Source organism: Berghia stephanieae, chromosome 5, assembly GCF_034508935.2.
Source record: "Berghia stephanieae isolate SIO BIC M18660-M18661 chromosome 5, UCSD_Bste_1.3, whole genome shotgun sequence".
In the NCBI taxonomy this organism is placed as follows: domain Eukaryota; kingdom Metazoa; phylum Mollusca; class Gastropoda; order Nudibranchia; family Aeolidiidae; genus Berghia; species Berghia stephanieae.
The window spans coordinates 4,604,344-4,627,453 of record NC_088364.1 but is presented as its reverse complement, the minus strand read 5'-3'; the positions used below and the strand labels follow the sequence as shown (position 1 = coordinate 4,627,453).

At 36.5% G+C, this 23,110-nt stretch overlaps 1 protein-coding gene across 1 annotated transcript; it reads right to left on the bottom strand.

Annotated features, from left to right (window-relative positions):
* Positions 1–7,815: 7,815 nt before the first annotated feature.
* LOC144974056 (uncharacterized) lies at positions 7,816–18,194 on the bottom strand. The gene is made up of 5 exons (XM_078916944.1): positions 18,107–18,194; positions 13,832–14,053; positions 11,424–11,549; positions 10,528–10,639; positions 7,816–9,430 (listed from the first exon to the last, which is right to left on the bottom strand). Exons 1-5 carry the CDS (start codon positions 18,115–18,117, stop codon positions 8,720–8,722), a joined length of 1,182 nt encoding a protein of 393 aa, XP_078773070.1. The 5' UTR covers positions 18,118–18,194; the 3' UTR covers positions 7,816–8,719.
* Positions 18,195–23,110: the final 4,916 nt, after the last annotated feature.

Below are 23,110 nucleotides of genomic sequence, written 5' to 3'. Positions count from 1 at the left end.
GAACCCCGTACCTTTCGAGTACGCTGTCCTAGGGATCATTCACGCTAATCATTGCAGGACCCAATCAGCAGCATAGTGGTTGATGCAGGTAAAAGTGCGACTTTGAGGTCTAGAGGGGTGACATGTGAGGCTTTGACGTAGTTTTGTGGAGAGTGCAAAGGTAATCTTTGAAAAAGGATCTTTCCTCGCATCTTCATCTTTCAGAGATGTAATATAAGTATCTGGTCCGTAACAGTGTTGTCTCTGTCTGAAAAAATACATACTCGTACCTTAAGTGGGATCATGTATTTCCCCCCTAGATATTCAGTGATACTGTTGGCTTGGTAGCCTTCTTAAATCGCTTTGAGCAAATTAAATGAATATTGTGCTATATAAAAACCGACAAATTGGGAAGCTATTTTGTTATTTTTATGTTGTTTTAGTTTGATCGTTGGTTTGTTTGGGGGTTTTTTTGGTCAGTTTTCTCTATTGTTTGTTTTTGTTTGGTTTTTTTTTGTTGTCTTTTTTTTGTTTCGTTGTTTTATTTTGGTATTGTTTTGTCTTGGTGTGTTGTTTTTATATTTTGGACTGTTTTTTTTTAAATCTTTTTTTTGTGGGGTTGGTGTTGTGTTTTTCCCACGTGATCTGAATCTTGATAGGGTATTTTAACGGATCAACGTGCCATTTAGATTGCGAGTTCGGTTTGGATTTCTACAGGAAAACGCCACCTTAAAGGCACGCCGATTGTGTCGCTAAAGGTCAAAATATTTAAGTGGGTAAACAGCAGGTTTTGGTGGGAGATTTTGTCTCGAAAACTTTGAGGCTATGTGGTCTTGTGGTATGACACTCGCCCTCGGATCGGAAGGTCATGGGATCCGAGTCCCGCTCTGAGGGAGTGCATAGTTCAGTCCTCGAAAAAGGCTCTTTACTCTCATTATCATCTTTCACAGATGTAAAATGAATATCTGGTTCCATAGAATATTGTTTCTTTAGGGGAAAATGTTGGCACCTTAAGAGGCGTCGTGATTTTACCCCTACATCTGCAGCGTTACTTCAGTGCTTGGTACTGTTCTTAAATCGCTTAAATGAGTATTGTGCTATATAAAAAACCGACGTTTTTATCTTGTTATTCGGGAAGCTATTCTGTTGTTTTTCTTTTGTTGTTGGTTGCCTTTGTTTATCGTTACGTTGATTTTTATTGTTTGTTTTTCTATTTATTTCTTTCCGGGGGGGGGGGGGGGGGGGGGGTTTGACTGGGTTTTTTTTCGGGGGGGGGGGGTGTCTTTTTTTATAATCTTTTTTAGTAATGCGGTTGGTTTTTTCTTGTTTTACTTTTCCAAGTGATCTGAATCGTGGAGGTTTTAACGAATCAACGTGCCATTAAGATTACGGGTTTGTTTTGCATTTCTGCAGGAAGACGTCACCTCAAAATCACATTGATCGTGTCGCTAAAGATCAAAATCTTTAAGGGGGTATTCAGCAGTTTGGGGGGGGGGGGGGGGGGGGAGTTGCCCGAAAACTTTGAGGCTATGTCGTGGTCTAGTGGTATGACACTCGCCTTCGGATCGGACGGTCCTGGGATCGGGTCCCGCTCTGAGGGAAGTGCATAGTTGAGTCCTCGGAAAAGGCTCTTTACTCACATTCTCTCCCTCTAGTCGGGTGTAAGATTAGAATATGGCCATTAACAGCGTTGCCTTTGTCCGTATAAAATAAATGCAATATCGTCAAAAAGGCGTCATTTCTCGTCCTAGATATATGTTAAGTGTAGCTAAGAGTTAAGTGTGTTAAGTGTGCGGCTATGTGGTCTTGTAGTATGACACTCACTTTCGGATCGGAAGGTCCTGGGTTCGAGCCTCGCTCTGCGCATAGTTGAGTCCTTGGAAAAGACTGTTTATTCACATTCTCTCACCGTACTCAGGTGTAAAATGAGTACCTGACCGTTAACACCGTTGTCTCTGTCCAAAAATTTTTTATATCGCCTAACAGGCATCATGTCTCGTCATACATGTTAAGTGTTGCTGTTGGCCAGGGACCCCTTGTAAAGCGCTTTGAGAACATTTAGTGGATATTGCGCTATATAAAAGCTCATTTTATTACTTTTATTTATTTAGCTGTAGGCTAAGGACCCCTTGCAAAGCGTATTGAACACTTTTGGTGGATACTGGTCATTATGATTACTGGTGGGTTTTTTTGGGTTTTTTTTTTTTGGGGGGGGGGGGGTTAAAGCCAGATTCTGGTTGATTACCTACAACTATGAGTAACTGGTCTTGCATTAAAATCAATCACGGCAGTAAGCTGTCTTTATACCGCTCTATGGCTAAGAGATACGGCGTCTCGTCTTGTAACAAGAGTCAAGCAACGTTAAGCGTGATCGGTAGTCGGATGAGTGACAGTGAGATTGGTAAAAATTCGGGTCCGATGTTGTGTCCTTGGGTACGGCACCTTACACACAATACCCAACTCGACTCATGTGTGAATGAGTACCTGTCTACAGACAACAACGAATATTGTAAGGGTGTTTGTACAAATAGGACACCTAACTGGCGACGGTTATTACATAAAACAGAAATATAGTTTCATATAGTTCCCCCATGCTTGCATATATATATATATATATATATATATATATATATATATATATATATATATATATATATTAATCAATTCCGTCAAAAATTCCGTCATATATATTAATCAATTCCGTCAAAAATTCCGTCATATATATTAATCAATTCCGTCAAAAATTCCGTCATATATATATTAATCAATTCCGTCAAAAATTCCGTCATATATATTAATCAATTCCGTCAGAAATTCCGTCATATATATTAATCAATTCCGTCAGAAATTCCGTCATATATATTAAACAATTCCGTCAGAAATTCCGTCAGAAATTCCGTCATATATATTAATAAATTCCGTCAGATCTAAATAGATACACCTGCTAGCTATACATTTCTAAGCATCTCAAGGGTCTCAATCCTTCTAAAACAATTTACCCAGATCTGATACCCACCAGGATCCTCAAAGCATGCGTAACAGAAATAACTTGTTATTTACGCATTATTCCCAACAGTCACTCAATACAGACTGGAAGGATGCATTAGTCACTGCCATATACAAAAAGGGAAACGAGATATTGCTCTAACTATAATAGACTAGTGTCACTGATGTCTGTCACATGTAAAGGACTCGAGATTATTGTGTTTCATTCAATAATGGAGCACTATGAAAGACAGAATGTGTTGTCGATTTCCAACATGGATTCCGAAAGCATAGATCTTGTGAAATCCAGTTCGTAAACAACATATAAGAAATAGGAAAGGCATAAGACAGCAGAAAACAAATAGATCTACTTGTTTTAGACTTTTTGATTGGATGGTGTGCCTCATAGACAACTCCTCAGAAAACTGGAACTCCTTGGAATTAAAAGCACCGACCCAAAGTCCCCCGAAAATGAAAGTGATTAAAAAACGACCCCAAAAAGAAGGAACACAAGCTAGTTTATTGGCTTGAAGGAGCAGCGTGGCTCAGCGGTACGGTCTTTGCTTCGTTCCCGAAGAGTTCCGAGTTCGATTACCCGCCGCTGCACTGTGTGGCCTGGAGCAAGCCACCTCGCCTTAGCTCAACTTGCGGCGTTGCACCGCGGCTTTCCTTGGAATAGACCCTAGAGACAATTTCCCGATGGGATGAATAAAGGGAATTTTATTTTATTTTGTTTATTACATATTATTATTATTTGTTTTTTTTTTATTTGAAGACGATAGAACTCAGGAAGTAGTCCTGGATGGTCATAGAAGTGATAAATGCAACATTTTATCGGGGGTACCTCAAAGTAATGTCCTTGGACAGCTCTGCTTTCTAACATCCATTAACGGCTTAAGAAAAAACATATCAACTCTTAACAAGCTTAAATTGTCGTCGATGACAGCCTCTTAATTTGAATCATTGAAACCCAGAACTACGAAGACATATTACAGAATTATCTTGACTCACTTCTATCATGGGCACAAACCAGGCAGATAAAATTTCACCACGAGCAAGGCTTTGTAATGTCAATAAAATAAAAAACAAAATTAAGAATGACTACCAAATAAGCTGTCAAGTGGACACAATACCCTACTTTGGGAATCCAACTAAACAAATCACTGAATTGGGACCAACAAATTGATAATATTGTGTCAAAAGCAAATCGAACCTTGGCTTCCTGAAGCGGAATCTGTACCAGTGCCACACAAAGGTGAAAGAACAGGCATACAATGCTTTAGTCACCTTAACTGGTCGTATTGGAATACGCTTGCACAGTGTGGGATCCTTATCAGCAAGATCGCATCAAGAAAATCGAACAAGTTCAAAGGGCAGCTTCGAGATTTGTCACCAACAATTACTTGCGCGAACTAGGATGCGTTACTGCGAACCTGAAATTGTTGCAGTGGAAAACACTGGAGAGTAGGCGGAAAGAAGAACACCTCCAACTTCTCCACAGAACAGTTCATTCCAAAAAAACGGCAGTAACTCTACCACAGTATTTTTACAAAACAACACTTTACAATCACAAGAAATTATCATAGCAATAAATTCGCAATTTTAACACACAGAACCAATACATACAAATACAGTTTCTTCCCAAGAACCATCAAGGAATAGAACACTCTCCCACCAGAAATCCTAGATATTACCAACAACAACAGCAAATTTGATTAACTATTAAACATTTATCTTTCACCTCAATATATAACATAACAATGGAGTAAGTCACCACATAATAGTATAAAATCTTCAGTGATGGGTAATTCATCATTTGCAGTTAAAGACGTCGAACTTGAACTTGTCCTTGGGCAAACAGATGTGTGATACGATAGATTTTCTCACCTATTCGGGACTGAGGTCAGATCGTTCGCATTAGATAAGATAGTTTAAAAAATTCATTATTAACAATTATTCATCCCAGATGGGAAATTTGTCTTTAGGGTCGATTTCAAGGGAAGACTGGAATAACCCAAGCGTCATCAGCAGGGCACCACCGCAAATTGACCAAGGGCGGGGTAACTTACTCAAGACCACACAGCGCAGCGGCTATTGGAACTCGGTACCTTTCGGGTACGAAGCAAAGTCACGTTGTCCTAGGGAGCATTCACGCTAATCATTGCAGGACTCAATCAGCTGCATAGTGGTTGATGCAGGTAAAAGTGCGACTTTGAGGTCTAGAGGGGTGACATGTGAGGCTTTGACGTAGTTTTGTGGAGAGTGCAAAGGTGAATCTTTGAAAAAGGATCTTTCCTCGCATCTTCATCTTTCACAGATGTAATATAAGTATCTGGTCCGTACCAGCGTTGTCTGTGTCTGAAAAAAGAACTACTGGTACCTTAACTGGCAGCGTGTTATTCCCCTACTTATTAGGTGTTTCTGTTGGTTTGGTACCCTTCTTAGATCGCTTTGAGCATTCTAATTAATATTGTGCTGAAAAAAACCCGACATTTTTGGTCTTGTTAGCTGGGAAGCTATTTTGTTGATTTTCTTTTGTTTTTGATTTTTTTTGTGTGTTAGGAGGTGTCTGTTTGGTTTTTTTTTTTGGTTTTGTTTTGTTTGGAATTTTTTTGGTTTGTTTTCGGGGTTTTTTTTTCTTTCTTTTTTCTTTTTTAAAAATCTTTTTTCTTATGTACTGTTGGTTTTGGGGTTGTTTTCCTGGTGGTCAGAATCGTGATGTTTTTAACGGATCAACTGGCCATCAGGATAACGGATTCGTCTCTGATTTCTGCAGAAACCACGTCACCTCAAAGGCACGTCCATCGTGTCGCTAAAGGTCCAAATCATTAAGAGGCTAAACAGCAGTTTTTGGCCCGAAAACTTTGCGGCTGTGTGGTCTAGTGGTCGCCTTCTGTGATCGAGTCCCACTCTGATGGGGTGCATAGTTATGTCTTTGGAAAAGGCTTTACTCGCAGTTTCACCTTTCACGGATGTAAAATAAATATCTGGTCCTATAGAACGGTGTCTCTGTGTGAAGATAATACACACTGATTCCTTAATAGGCGTCGTGTTTTTCCCCTACATATTGAGTAGATCTTTTGGCTTGGTATCATTCTTAAATCGCTTTGAGCACATTTTATTGAATATTATGCTATAAAAAACCGACATTTTTTATCTTGTTATCCAGGAAGCTACTTTGTTTTTTTTCTTTTGTTTTTCGTTTATTGATGTTTTTTTGTTTGTTTGTTGTCTTTTATTGTTTGCTTTTGTTTGTTGCTGGGGGTGCTGTTTTTGTTTTGTATGGGTTTTTAGTTTTGTTTCGGTTTGATGGGGGTTTTTTTTTTGGGGGGGGGGGGGGGGGGTTTGTACATTTGTTTTTTTTCCCCCAGTGATCTGAATCGTGATGTTTTTTAACGGATCAACGTGCCATGAAGATTACGGATACGTTTCGGATTTCTGCAGGAACACGTCACCATATACTACTACGTCGATCGTGTCGCTAAAAGGTAAAAATCTCTAAGTGGGTAAACAGTGGTTGTTGTTTTTATTTGTTTTTAGGGGGGGGGGGGGTTGGTGAAGGGGATTGGTCCGAGAACTTTGTGGCTGCTATGTGGTCTAGTGGTATGGCACTCTTCAATGGAAACAATTAACAACATGGATGGAGAGAGCAGCTATACTCATCGACTATGACTGAATCATACAATTCTCAGCAAGCGTCATTCGGACTGCGAGTCTTACTGCTACTACTACTACTACTACTACTACTACTACTACTACTACTACTACTACTACTACTACTACTACTTCTACTACTACTACTAGTACTTCTACTACTACTACTACTACTACTACTACTACTACTACTACTACTACTACTACTACTACTACTACTACTCTCCTTCGGATCGGAAGCTTCTGAGATCGAGTTGAGTCCTCGGAAAAGGCTCTTTCCTCACAGTCTGATCGAGATAATGTGAGTGAAGTCTTTTATCAAGGACGTGGTTTTGTGCAATCTGCAGTGAGATTCGGACAGAGACAGAGATGTCAGAATCCTATTGCGTTAACTTACCCCAAGATCACAATATAAATTTTTAAAAAGAAAACACGACTTATAAAGATGTTCATACGATTAGTTTCTATTACAGGCAAGTTCTGAATTTACTATAACTTAACATGATACTCTAACAGTTTTCACCAAGAGAGCAGATACAACAATGTAACTTTGGTGAAAACTCATGGGATTTGAGTTTTTGGACTTTTATTTAAGAAGGCCAAATATGTGTCCCATCACTTTATCCGGTATTATCTCGGAGAAACACAGAGAATAAACAGTAAATTTTAAGTTAAGATGTCCAAAAATCTCTGATATTGGTCTTGGTCAATTTAGGCCAAAATATTTTTTGTCCAGAATATAATGTATAAAGTTGACCCAGAGATTTATAACTATGACTATATTTCCAATTTTAACATAATGTGAACTACCGAAATAATATGCTGTTCAGGCGATAGATCACATAATACATTATTTATGGTAGAAATTGTATTGTGGATATTGTCATACAGTACAAAGTGAGGGGTAACTAATGTTCTGGATTTGGTATTGGAATTATAATAGAGTTGTGCAATTTTCGAAACTGTAACAATACGAGTGAAAGAGGGAAAGATGCTTCGCGGTCTTTCATATTATTCAAAATGTTATCTTTTGAAACAAACATCCAAATTTTCATCACGACAAGTAAAGGATAAAATTACAACCGTTAATCATGGGCTAAAGATGAGAGACAAAAATTTGAAATCTACGAGGGTGGGCTGAAAAAATGTTTTTAAATTATAAAGAAAATTGCAAAACTTTCCAGCCCACCCTCGTACGTGGTGCCGAAAAACTGCAAGTACATATCGGTAAAGATGATGTTGAGATAGTTGACTATTTTAAATATTTAGGAATAACCATTGATAGTTCCCTCAATTTCTCTCAACATATTAATATAATATCTAAGAAAGTTGCCCAAAGATTATACATCCTAAGGAAATTGAGAACATTTCAAGTAAGGAAGAAAACTATGTTAAGAGTTTATGACTCATTGATTAAAAGTGTTATTGCGTTTGGCTGCACCATATGGTTTGGAGGATGCCGACTTAAAGATAAATCAAAAATTTCAAAATCTATCAAAGAGGCATCAAAATAATAAACCATCCTCTTGATGGAGTAGAAAGAATTCATGGAAAAGCAATAGAAAGGAAAGCATTCTCAATTACCAACAATAAAAAACATATTTTATACCATGAATTTAGTCTTTTACCATCTGGGAGAAGGTTTTGTCAGATTAAATGCAGAACTAACAAGTATAAATCAACGTTCGTTCCATCAGCAATAAAAATTTTGAATATTTCATATGGTACAGAAAAACCAAGGATTGATTCGTTGACTGATTAACTGATTAATTTATTTAATGTAAGATTAACTGACCAATTGATAATGATGATAATTTTTGGTGTCGAATTGCCACAATCGTAACAAATTGAAAACGAAATGAATATGTTTATGTTGTGTATATCGCACGTGTGAAAGAAAGAAAGAAAGAGAGAGAGAGAGAGAGAGAGAGAGAGAGAGAGAGAGAGAGAGAGAGGGAGAGAGAGAGAAAATAAGTAGGAGTGAAATATCTGTTCAATCTTAGTTATCGTTTAACATTATAACAAGTGTAACTAAATGACAAATTGCCATATTTATGGACAATAAAGATCTACTATTATTATTATTATTATATCAACTGCTTCATTCTTTCATCCCAAACAAGCTTCTAAACTCTTGTTTGTATTTAGAACTCATCTTGTAATATACGACAATGTTGATACTGGAGTTGATGGTCTCCAGAAGGAAATCCAAAGAATATATAGCCCAAAAGAAATTGTTGTATCGACCTCCGTTTGCAATCTCTGGTATGAAAAGTCGTGTATAGAATATGATGACGCAAGGCGAGTTACAGATGATAAAAATTGTACAAATAAACGTAATCATTTTTACAACTTTTGTCTCCTTGCTGGACGTGTTTGATCCACTGGCTGCTGGCTTACCGGATGAAACAACTTTCTGTTTCACTTGATCACAGTCAGATTGTTTATTTGAGATACCCTGTGATTGAAGCTCATTGCCATCACTCTTGGAGATGCTTTGATATCCGGAAGTGGCATTCTTCTTCCTCCATTTTGAAGACGCGATTAATCGTGAGGCTGTGACTTGTGTACACACGATAACGACAGTCATGAAGATTGTCGGGAGGATTATGTTGTTCATTTTGCGAATGATGCGGTCAACTTCATATGCGTTGTCCAATAAAACCATGCCAACCAGGGTTTTGTTTGTGCTTGGGTCTCGAACGTTCCCCAGGCGGTGGGTATAGTAGATTGGAATATAGGAGGAAATGATGAAGACAAAAATACAAGTGATGACACAAATAGATCGCGTCGCTGTAAAAAGTTGTTTGACCTGTAAAATAGTAACATGATAAATCAATAAATGATTTAATTAACTTTTATAGATTGCGTTACCACATGTCTAAAGGGATTTGCAATGCTTCAATTATTACTTTGGATGCCCATATATAAGATAAATTCCTATTTTGTACTTCAAGTTGCCTGTTAGACATCGTTTCGTGTTGACGCTTTCACAATATTCTTCATAACCAATAGCCAAGCCCTTATTTACCCCAGAACCGAGTGTGATAATACGCGTAAAGTGCTTTATGCAAGAATAAATTGTCTTGACTAGAATGTATCGATCATTTCCAACAAGCTGGTCACTGACCATCTTCAAAATTATAACAAGACGAGTCAATGTATCGATGGACAGACAGTAAAAAGAGAATTACAAACAAAATCTTTGCATTTTTCTTCAACAAATTATAGTCAATATTTAAACAATGGAGTCACAGCAACTTCATTAAAAGTACCACGATTAATTAGAGCTGTTTTGGATAGACCCTTTGTTAAAAATATCAAATAGGTGTATTTTCTGTTGGATGTGACACATTGCTGAAAACAGCCCCGCCTGATTACTTCGAGTGGGGTTGTAGGGGACAATCAGTTCTTGAATGTAGGCAGGGCTTCGTGAATTGATGGCATCAAAATAAAGAAGAGCAATTTTGTATTCAATACAAGCTTTACTTGGTAGCCAGTGTAATGCCCTCAACATCTCCTTGACACCCATCGAGTCACTGCGACCAATACCTAGGGCAAGCCTTGCTGCTCTATTCTGAACTTTTTGTAGTTTTTCGAGTTTGGTATTTTGTTATTTTTCGAAGATGTTATATTCATTTTTTATTAATTTTTACAGTTCACAGCTTCTGGCAGCTTCGTATCACTGAGAGCATCTGATTGAATAAGGCTTTGTGAAGCAACTGCCGGACGAGTTTGCAAAAGGATGTGAGCGGGAATGTCTTCGCTGACTGGATTAATGGACAAAATGTAGTGTCAACGTCAGAAAACTGCTGCTACCATATTATATCATGGCATAGAATACAATATTTTAATCAATTCCATAAATTTTACTACTTTTTCGAATCATTGGCACAATATAAATCTTACCTTGAAAGGCAACACAACACACATACATCTTTCCAAAGCCACATAGGAAGTGATACAGCAAGTCACTCTTGTAAACATGATACGAGGCCAGCCTGCAGCCAGGTACATGACGCTGGGGATGAATTAAATCTTTAAAAAGTTAGTCATGTCAGAAATAAATTTCTATAAAATTGCATTATAACTGATAAACTTGATAAATAATCATCATCCTCACAGTCGTCATCGTCATCATCTTCATCATCATTATCATCATCATCATCATCATCATCATCATCATCATCATCATCATCATCATCATAACCATCACTAAAAATAAATTGTAACAGAGCCTTACATGCATCATGTCTCGTCCTACACGTTCATTATTGCGTTGGTGTTAAAGCATATTAAGCATAGTTTAGAGTCTAGATATATTTCTAAAAGTTGAAATTTATAGGGCAATGAAAACATCTGATTTCGATGGTTTGTGAAACCTGCTGGCCTTCTTTTTTTTTGTGCAGCAAAAACATTCGACATGGTGACACAGTTTTGCATCTTTACTTTCAAAGACGATATTTTTATCATTTCAATATTTCTTACTTTTAAGTTAGTTCTCTTCATTATTATTAATTTATCTATCTATCTGTTTATTATTTAGTCATTGTTCATTTAGGTATTTATTTTTATTTTTCTATCTGTTTATTTTTATCATTTTATATATTTATAACTGACATTTCAATGTTATAAAATCAATATCTATATCGAGTGCAGCCATGAACGTATTAAAATGATAACCATGTATTTCTAAAATGATGAAGACTCCATGATGCTGATGATGATGATGATGATGATGATGATGATGATGATGATGATGATGATGATGATGATGATGATGATGAATAAGACGATCTAATCACCTAAGAGGGTCCCAAGGAATTCCAGGGGGTGGCCATAGCACAATGACAAAATTTATACTGTACAAAAACATAGTGGTGACACAACATAGGTCAGCCACGGCAAGACCAGCTAGGTTGGCTGTCACGCTGGAGATGAAAGTGATCAATTATGAATGTCAAAATAAAATAGTAAACAAAATCAACCAGTTAACAACATGATTCTGTAAAGACATGTATTGAATTATTTGGCCAAAAAAACTCGTCCTTCAAATATCGATCGATTTAAATGACCCTCATCTTGGCAAAAACTCTCAAACCTGGAAGCTCGTGTGATTTTCATTAAAGTCCCGGTTTGAGGGTTATTGCTAAGATGAGGGTCGTTTAAATTGGTCGATAATTGAAGACGGGTGTAAAATGAGTACTGGTCCTTTTACAGCGTTGTCTCTGTCGTAACAATATTGTAATATCGCCTAAAAACCGCCATGTCTCGTCCTATATGTTAAGTGTTGCTGCTGGCTGGAACCCCTTGTAACGCGATTCGAGCACGGTTATTACACTATACACTTTAAGACTTAAGTTATCATTATGTTTTTGTATTTTATATTTATAATAATTTGATTTATATGGATATGTGGCCACATATGTCATCAAATCTAGGAACGATGTTCATGTATCGTTCTACCCACACTAGTTACAGTTAAAGGATTTATGACTGTGTACATTTATAAATACTATGGGGAAATGTAGTCTTGTGGTAGGCTATGACACTCGCTTTCGGATCGGAAGGTCCTGGGTTCGAGCCTCGATCGGCGCACAGTTGAGTCCTTGGAAAAGGGTCTTTACTCACATTCTCCCACCGTACTCAGGTGTAAAATGAGTACCTGGTCGGTAATAGCGTTGCCTCTGTCGGAAACAATTGTAGCATCGTCTAGCAGGCGTCATGTCTCGTTTTACATGTTACGTGTTGCTGTTGGTCAGAAACCCTTTGTAAAACGTTTAGAGCACGTTTAATGGATATTGCGCTATTTAAAAGCTCAATTTTTTATATACTTCTAGATCAAGAAAACTGCACGTCTTTGTTATGGTCTCGTTGCTGTAATGGAATATCTCTCACATAAATATGATTATAAGTTTTTCAAGAAAACTTCCAAGAGAACAGCAAAAATTTTATGACTGTGTGTGCCTCAAAATATCATGGCTACGAAATTTAAGAAATAAAAATTCAAAAAATAAAATTCCCTTTATTCATTCTTCAGGGGAAATTTGTCCCTAGGGTCTATCCCAAGGGAAGACTCCACAAACTGAGCTAGGGCGAGGTGGCTTGCTCAAGGCCACACAGCGCTGAGGTGGGTAATCGAACTCGGTACCTTTCGGGTACGAAGTAAAGACCGCTGAGCCACGCTGGCCCTGAAATTGATAGGGGAAATAGTCGTGTTTGTTAGGTCTTAAAGGAAGAGAATCATTTTCACCAGAAAGTTCTCTGGCTTGGGCTGTTCGATTAGAGGAAGATCACTTTGCGATACGCCAGCCGCGTGCTATTGTTACCTTCAATTCTATCCACTGGGTATCAATCATTTTCTAAAATATTTCTTGTTTAATTATGCCCATCCGGCACGGCATAATTAGATACCGTTGCATTCCATGAAGGAATATAGATAATCCATCGAACAGGGTGTCAACCATATTGTCCGATATGCACTTATTTGCAGGTTTCATAACCCAATTCCTTATGGGCTCATTGTTGTAATGGAAAGCTCAAAAAATGACGCAAAATATTGCCCATTACGACAATATTAAACTATGCCCATGAGTGGGTTCAGATGTCAGACCTGCATATATTTTCACGTCCAAAGTCAATTTCTACCGTCCTATTAATGCTGCAGAAAAGGGAATATGCTACGGATCTTGGGGTCTTTTGGCTCTGAAGAAAGCCTACTTGATTTAAAGCCTGTATTTAACTTGAATCAACGATTCATTTTGAGGGAACTCCGAGAGGAGAGGTGGAGAGGGAGAGAGAGGCGAGAGAGCGAGAGAGATCCGAGAGAGAGAGAGAGAGAAATAAAGAGATATATAGATAGATATATAGATAGACCGATAGATAGATAGATAGAAAGATAGATAGATAGCTATATAGATAAAGAGAGAGAGAGAGAGAGAGAGAGAGAGAGAGAGAGAGACAGAGAGACAGAGAGAGAGAGTAGTAATAAATGGAAGATGGAGTCCGGATAGATAGATAGATAGATAGATAGATAGATAGATAGATAGATAGATAGATAGATAGGTAGATAGATAGATAGATAGATAGATAGATAGATAGATAGATAGATAGATAGATAGATAGATAGATAGATAGATAGATAGATAGATAGAGACACATAAACATACAAACAAACATACAGAAAGACAGACAGACAGAGGAAGCAATGTACCTTTCTGATAGAATACCTTGTCTGATGAAAACAACCAGATTGACGGTGTTGGTCACAATCCCGACCATACTGACAGCCCCACACAAACACACCCAGACCACCACCTCAAACATGAACCTGGTAAAATCGCTGAGGAGACCTGCAGGCTCTACTTCAAAGACATCAAACGTGAAGAGGAATCTTCCATTTGTACTCGAGGAGTTGGCACTTGCTTGTAACACTCTAAATAATGATAGTAAGATAAACTCTAGGCTGAGAAAGAGCTTTGTAGTTTAAAATGCATTAAAACAAAAAATAATATAACAGATTCATAAAAGAACGGAGGTCCATACGTGTAATTCAGTTGGTAGAGCACTCGCTTAACAAGCAAAGGGATCGAGATCGATCCCGGGTGCAGTCAAGATTTTTTTTTCTGACACCCCTGTCCACTTAGCAGTGAGCGGATAGTTGGGTCACAATCCAAAGGACACCAAGTCATTTCTATTGTCCGCTTCACGCGATAGAAACCGGGATAAAATCCGACTCCATGAGCCTAATAACTCTGCGGGACTACTTCACAAAAGAACAAAATGTTTATAAGGAAAACTCAAAACCCATCTTCAGATATTAACGAAGAATAATGTTGATCTAAAAATGTTTCCAAATAGGTTTTTCATTCCAGTTTTGTGGAAGTTATATAGTCATATAGAAATAACATAATCAGTGAGAATAAACGAATACAGATTTACGAGGCACTGATTATTTCGATATTGACATATAATTGTGGAACCTGGGGCCTCACAAAAAAGAACTTAGAAAGTCTCGATTCATACCACCGCAAACAATTACGTCGCGTAATCGGAATCTATTGGCCAGAGAAAATTACAAATACTGATCTCTATGAAAAAACAGGGTCCACCGCCTGAGTACAATAATAAAAGAACAGCGATGGAGGCTATTTGGTCACATCTTGCGTCGAGAAGATAACATCCCAGCCCAAACTGCAATGACAGAATATTTCCTTCATGGCAACAACTATGTAGGGAGACCACTTTATAGTAACTACCCTGAACCAGGGCCTCGCTACATATCAGAAATTTCTGGATTCAGATGAGGCCGAATTAGTCCCTGAAGAACTAAGAAATACTGCAGTGCCCTCCGTACTAAAGTCACAACAAGATCTTGACAGTCTCAAAATTCTGGCCCAAGACCATGACCAATGGAAACAATTGACAACATGGATTGAGAGAGCAGCTATATTTATCGACCATGACTGAATCACACAATTCTCAGCAAGGGTCATTCCGATTGTGAAGCTTACTACTACTAATACTACTACTACTACTACTACTACTACTACTACTACTACTACTACTACTACTACTACTACTACTACTACTACTACTACTACTTCTACTACTAACTACTACTACTACTACTACTACTACCACTACTATAACTACTACTACTACTACTACTACTACTACTACTACTACTACTACTACTACTACTACTACTACTACTACTACTATATAGTCATAAAAAAACTATTTTTGTCAGAATAAGAAGAAGACAGACAACGTTCTTTGGTCATGTAGTGATGAGAGAGACAGAGAGAGAGAGAGAGAGAGAGAGAGAGAGAGAGAGAGAGAGAGAGAAAGAGAGGGGGGATTGAGAAGCTGGTGACAACAGAAATGATAGATGGAAATTGAGCAGCAGGAAGACAGAGGATGAAATTGGTGGACAGCAATAGGAACTGGACTCAAGGGGGAAGGTAATGTGGACACCATCAGGGCAGCGTACGACAGAGAGGGTTGGAAATGCATAATTCTTACGCTTCGAGGCAAGGCACCAGATGATGATAAGATGGTCATCTTTTGAAATGATTACATATATTGTTACATAGCGTATCAATCGGGTATATTATATGGGTACAATAGAGATGCTAAATATTGAAGCTATATAAATATATATAAATAGATATAAATTCTATATAAATAGAATAATAAAATCGAGTTAAATTTATCTTTTTTTTGTCAAAGAGAATAGACATAGTTTAGTAGACTGCAAAACGCCCAAATTTGTGTACCTCGAGTAATCATGACTTTTAAGTAACTTTTGACAATTTGGCTCAACAAGACATAGGACCTGATGTATAAGATAAAATACGTTCAATTGTTCAGTTGCATTGTTCAACCCGAGAGAGAAAGTTTTGAGAGAAAGATTTTGCTTTTTAATTGAACATCAATCTATTGAGCTCAGGCCGACTAGTCTTACATTTAAATAGACTCCTCAAAAGGTACAACTATATGCCGTGGCAATCCCCATTGCTTCCGGTTTTAAGCTCCTCTTTCAAACCGTTGGAAATGTTATCAATCACCGTTGTCATGAAATACTTCAATACCTGATGGGTTCACTATTTTCTCCATATTAGATAGTCTCTTTAAATCGGGTGTTATGTTAACATTTCTTTTTTTTTTTGCAAATTGCTCCTCAGTGTCTCCAAAGTAGAGAGTGACTTTAAATCAAGCGTTATGTTAATTTTTTTTGCAAATTGCTCCTCAGTGTCTCCAAAGTAGAGAGTGACTTTAAATCGGGTGTTACGTTAACATTTCTGTTTCCAGATTTCTCCGCAGTGTCTCCAAAGTAGAGAGTATCTTTAAACCATGTGTTATGTTACCATTTCTTTTTCCAGATTGCTCCTCAGTGTCTCCAAAGTAGAGAGTCTCTTTAAATCGGGTGTTATGTTACCATTTCTTTTTCCAGATTGCTCCGCAGTGTCTCCAAAGTAGAGAGTCACGTTTAATCATGTGTTTTTGTTAACATTTCTTTTTCCATATTGCTCCTCAGTGTCTCCAAAGTAAAGAGTCTCTTTATATCGGGTGTTTTGTTGACATTTATTTTTCCAGATTGCTCCGAAGTGTCCCCAAAGTAAAGAGTCTCTTTATATCGGGTGTTTTGTTGACATTTATTTTTCCAGATTGCTCCTCGGTGTCTCCAAAGTAGAGAGTCACTAATCGGGTCATTTGAAAACATTTCCCGTTCCCTTTAGATTGCATCATGCAATGCCATTGTGAACAAAGAATTGCTTTGATTTAGAACCCGGAAACGATGAAGATGTGATGTCACACTATTGTTCCCTCTTATTAATTTATCGCAACAATCTACAAAGTGTGATCGACCTACACTTATTTGCAGATCTAATAATCCAATTTTTGATGGCTTCTTAATGTAATGGAAATAATCTCAAACCAACGAATAATATTGTCTATTACAACAATGTTTCATTAGACCCAATTTTGTGTTATGTTATCAGACCTGCAAATATGTGCTCCTAGAATGTGCAGGTCTGACATCCGAAAGAAATTATGGGCCGAGTTTAACATTTTTGTAATGGACAATATTTTGCGTCATTTTTTTAAAATGTTCATGACAACAATGAGCCCATAATGAATTGGATTATCAGACCTGTCAATACGTTCACGTTGAGCGTCACCCATTACCTAAATCAGGTACGCTATCAGAATGAAATCAATGTGGGGAATTCAACTAAATGTCAATTATATAAAGAAATAACAATAACTAACGTTAAGTTTGTAATTTGTTTATTTGTTTTTTTAATTTGGGAAATGTTTTTTCATTCTTCTCAAAAAAGCATACCGCCGTACTCTGGAAAAAAACGCTTGGGCAGTGGGTCACAAATTATTTGGATGTTTCGGACTTCCCCTTGGTCAAGAAAACAGGAAGAATAATTGAGACACTAAGGACGAATTTGTTGTTGAACAACGTCTGCCACTCATCTGAAATTTGTTCTTTAGTGTCTTAGTCATCTTTCTGTGTTGTGTTGTTGTTGTTGTTGTTGTTGTTTTGTTGTGTTGTGGTTGTTGTTGTTGTTGACAACGGAAATCTCGTGACGTTACACCAGGTAGATGTAGTGAATCACAAACCAACTGAGATATCAAGCTGTCAAATTATATATCTCTGCCATCTCTCTGGATTCTACAGTGACGTTTTAATGTATTTATTTGGGGTTTTCTTTGTTATTGGGCGATGAAGGGTTTTGAGCCCGAAACGTTCCGTATTTAGTATTTTGTTCTTTATCGAAGCTGTTATATTTATTTGTGAAAAGCAATAAGCAACAGTGAATAAACCATTAATTGTTTATAATGAATTTATGTTTTCATTGTTTCGTTGTATTTTTTGTTGGCTCAGGAACGGTTATGAATTTGGTATTTAGCTCTTTATCGAATCTGTTATATTTATGTGTGTTCATTACTATTCACAAATCCATTGTACCTGTCATCCATGATGGAATTGAGGGAGTCTTTCTCTCTGTCTTCAGATGTTGATGTCTGTGATAGTCTTTCAACAATGCTAGATTGACATCAATATGATTCGACGCGACAGGTTATAAACATGCTGGCAATGTTACGCGTCACATGAAATCTTGAGTGTATTATTACACCAAAATACAGTGTTCAAAGATTTTTTTAGAAATTGTACCCAATGAGGATCTTCTGGTTCAGATCTATTATGATTATGTGAAGTAACATCCTAGATCAATTGTTTGGAAAAGCGTCATGCCATTTATAGGTATTTATTATCTATAATCAAAAAATGTAAGATTTAACTCAAGGAAAACGATAGCATTGAGAATGCTCAATCATATATCGACGTTTGGTAAAACTCCATTCATCTGTATGATTATTGGTGTGTTTGTATGTAAATTTTGTATGACAATTTGGAACTATAAGCGCCTGTAACCGAATGAACTATTGATTCTAAGGACAAGAAAACCTCAGTAAAATTGTTATCATTATTATTTTACTATTATTTTTTATATAAATCAAGTAGGGATAGTTCATTCCGTAGCATAAAACTGATAGTAAATACACTTGATTTAGATTCCAATCCAGAATACGATTCAATTGTCTGATGTCACGCCGGCCAGCAACGAACAACTTGGTTCTAAACAAAGAAAATCGGTACTTATTATTCTTTATGCTGACTAGAACTTTTTCACACGTCAAGTAATCAGAATGCATAAAATTAAAAACATGATCAGACTTCTAATGTTTTTCTCCTCTGGATAGACTTTTATGCTCGTCGGAGAAGTATTTCATTAGGGCGTCCGTCATTGTTCCAATAGTTTAGAGCCAGTTACTAAGTTATCCTGTGTCATTACGGGGGAAGTGACGTCACGATTGTTGAAGCGTATTGTATCCTAAAATGTCTGAATACTTTGATATCAATTGAATATCATTACCAGCTCACTTATACTTAAACATGTTATCAAATCCTAATTTCAAAACCAATTTTAGTCTCATTATTCCCGAACCTAGATAATTTACTGGCACGTGACTGGTAATACAGTTATTTATGTAAACGTACCTTATAGGTTAAAAAACTATTTCTTCTCATATTATTATTATTATTATTATTATTATTATATCAATTGAATATCATTACCAGCTCACTGGTACTCAAACATGTTATCAAATCCTAATTTCAAAACCAATTTTAGTCTCATTATTCCCGAACCTAGATAATTTACTGGCACGTGACTGGTAATACAGTTATTTATGTAAACGTACCTTATAGGTTAAAAAACTATTTCTTCTCATATTATTATTATTATTATTATTATTATTATTATTATTATTATTATTATTATTACATCATTATATTATTATTATATTATTATTAAATTATTATTATTATTATATAATTATTTATTATTATTATTATATTATTATTATTATTATTATTATTATTATAATATTATTTTATCATTATTATTATTATTATTATTATTATTATTATTATTATTATTATTATATTATTATTATTATTATATATTATTATTATTGGGGTGAGACGAAGTGTCCAGTGGGTAAGACTTTGCACTGTGACCCCGAAAGTCCCGTTTAGTGTTTTTTGTCCTTGGCAAGATTATTCCCTAATCTGCTCAATTGGATAGTAAGGGTAATCCCTGTTGACATCAGACATCTTGTTTGATGAATTATCTATATTCTTTCGTGGAATGCATAGGCGACGGTATCTTATGATGTCATGGCGGTAAGGAATTTTTTCAATAGTTCATTTGGCGCTTATTTTATTTTTAAAAATGAATATTGCAGTGTGCAATGGAAAAAAACAACGAAAATAAAATTGGGTTATATGATATTATACGCTTCTTTTATTTCTTTGTATTTTTCAAGCGAGTTATTTTCATCTTGCCAAACGAGTTTGCGAGTATGCGTTATTGCACGATAAAAATATAACGAGTTTAATAAATAAATAAATGATTGAATAGGTTTATTTCAACCATCCAAGTAAGATTCTTAGATATTTCGTAACCAATTGTAACCAGATTTTTGTTTTTCTCCAACGGCTTGAATGACAATTTAACCCAACATAGGAAAACGTTGGATTTGTATCCATGGACACCAAAAGATTATTTTAATTGCCAATCAGTTGACCATTGAACCTTTTAAAACCGATAAAATGAGAGAAAATATTCTGCAATCGTTGAATACATTTAACGCATTCAAAGCATTATCAACGATTACGTACTTTACCAAGAAATGATAGGGTTTTCCAATGGGAATTATTATCTTTGTCAAACGAATGATTATTATTCTAATTCTTGAAAGTCTGTTTTTGATACTTATAAAAGGAGAGAATGTTTTATAACATCATATTTGTCTATTGACCCTAGTGGAGATGAAAATATGTTTTCCATTTTTTTGCTTTTATTATGTTTTTTGTCTCTCCTGTAAAATCGTTTTATTTTTCGTATGACGTGTAAACCAATTATTTTCAAGTTAAATAGGATAGAAAAGAGTGATGTAAAAAAACTGGTTCCTTTACTGGAAGTGTAAAACCACTATTAGTAAGCCCACAACTGCAATTAACCAGTCGTTTTTGACCAATCAAAACATATGACACACCTTCACACATACTCGGACAAACAAAGTTGGTTGTTTATAAACAATAACGTGAATAATATCGACCTCTCTCTCTCTCTCTCTCTCTCTCTCTCTCTCTCTCTCTCTCTCTCTCTCTCTCTCTCTCTCTCTGATCCTTATTATTGTTTTTATACCGCCAAATGGGTGACTAGTTATCACACAATGTTCTCGATTTTTAAACAACACATAGTTTTCTGTGTTGGTTCTATTGATCATGCGATAGAACAGTGGGTATTTTACCACCGATAGTAAAACCAATGCAATTCGCTATGCTTACCAATCATAGCCATTGTTTACACTATGACGACTGTCCGAGAGGCGTGGTTATCTAGGTGTCTATAGTTTATCAGATCTGTAGCTATACCATCGTGTGCGTAGGGTTTGTTTGTATTATACAAGATGTGTGAAAATGGTGAAATTATACAACCAATTACCCTATATTATAATCCCTTTTTTCGTTATTCTTTTACAATGTTGTAAATGTATGTCAACCACCTAGGAGATTTAATTTCTTTCACGTTATATCTGACACAGAATCTTTAAACAGTATTGAGTCGGGACGATTAGGTGCTGAAAAAACTATCTATCATCTAAAAGTGATACAAAGCTGCTAGAAGCTGTGGACTGTGAAATATAATAAACAAAAATGAATATAAAATCTTCAAAAAAGAACAAAATATCTAACCACGGGACGTTTTGGGCTCAAAACCCTTCTTCAGCAAACAACAAAAAACAATGAAACCATAAATACATTAACATTAAACCAGACCCATCTGGGTTTTTTTTAGATAGTAATGAATTTATGTAGAACTACTACTACTACTACTACTACTACTACTACTACTACTACTACTACTACTACTACTACTACTACTACTACTGCTGCTACTACTACTACTACTACTACTACTACTACTACTACTATACTGCTGCTGCTACTACTACTACTACTACTACTACTACTACTACTATCTACTACTCTCTGCTGCTACTACTACTACTACTACTACTACTACTACTACTACTACTACTACTACTACTACTACTACTACTACTACTACTACTAACTACTACTACTACTACTACTATATAATACTACTATACTATAATAATAATAATAATAATAATAATAATAATAATAATAATAATAATAATAATAATAACGATAAAGTATGCCAGGGCCTCAAAGCGCTTTACAATATACTTAACAAACCATGAACACACCCATACCGTTTCAAACAGACACATACAACGATCGAATACACAAACTATGCAAGCATTACAAAATGAAATAAAAGTGACATTCAACAAAATGGGAACCAAAAAACTATAACGAATTATTAACTCATCAAGCAGAAAACGCCAACGATAAAAATTTATGGAAAAGATAAGTTTTCAGCTTTTTCTTAAAATCTTTGACGCTGCTCACGAGTCTTGCTGACAAAGGAAGCGAGTTCCAAATGGATAGTCCTACTTTATAGAAAGATCGATCGCCGAAATTAGTGAACCTTACTTTTATCACTTTTAATAGCTGGATCACCGATTACCTAGGGTGGCGATGGGGAGTAGGAGACCACAAATTTTTGAATGTAGCTTGGAGATTGGGAATTTAGTGCGTTAAAACAAAAAAGGGAAATTTTGTATTCGATTCTGGCTCGAATAGGAAGCCAGTGTAGTGCTCTGAGCATAGTCTTTACGCTTGTTTTCTTGACTAATGCCTAGAACCATTTTGGCCGCCCTGTTCTGTACCTTTTGGAGTTTGCCAACTTTCTTGTCAGGAAGGCCCACCAACAGCGAATTAAAATAGTCGAGGCGTGAAAAAATGAGAGCACAGACGACTGATTTAAGTTGGTTGGATGGGAGAAACCGTGTCATTCTTTGCAATCTATTTAATTCAAAATTCATGGTCCCCATCATCTGGTTAATCTGGTGTTCCAGGCTTAAAGAGTCGTCCAGTACAAAGCCAAGATTTTTTGCTCTATCTATCAGGGAGACGTGGCTGTTTAAAATAGACATACCATACTATGTATACCAGTTCCAATACCCTATGGACGCGCAACACTGTTCCATATGATGCTAAGCCACATGCATGCCGGCGGGACGAGTGACTTATACAGCTTTGTATCATTGGCTTACATGTGATAATTTACTCTATGGAGCCCAATGACGCGCCCAATGGCCATAGTGTACAGAGTATAGCGCACTGGACCTAGGACCGAGCCTTGTGGGACACCTTGCTTCAATTGTAAATCAATTGGCTGCTTGCCATCCATCAAGACAGATCGTTTTCTATTACTTAGATATGACTCAAACCATTGAAGTACGGTCT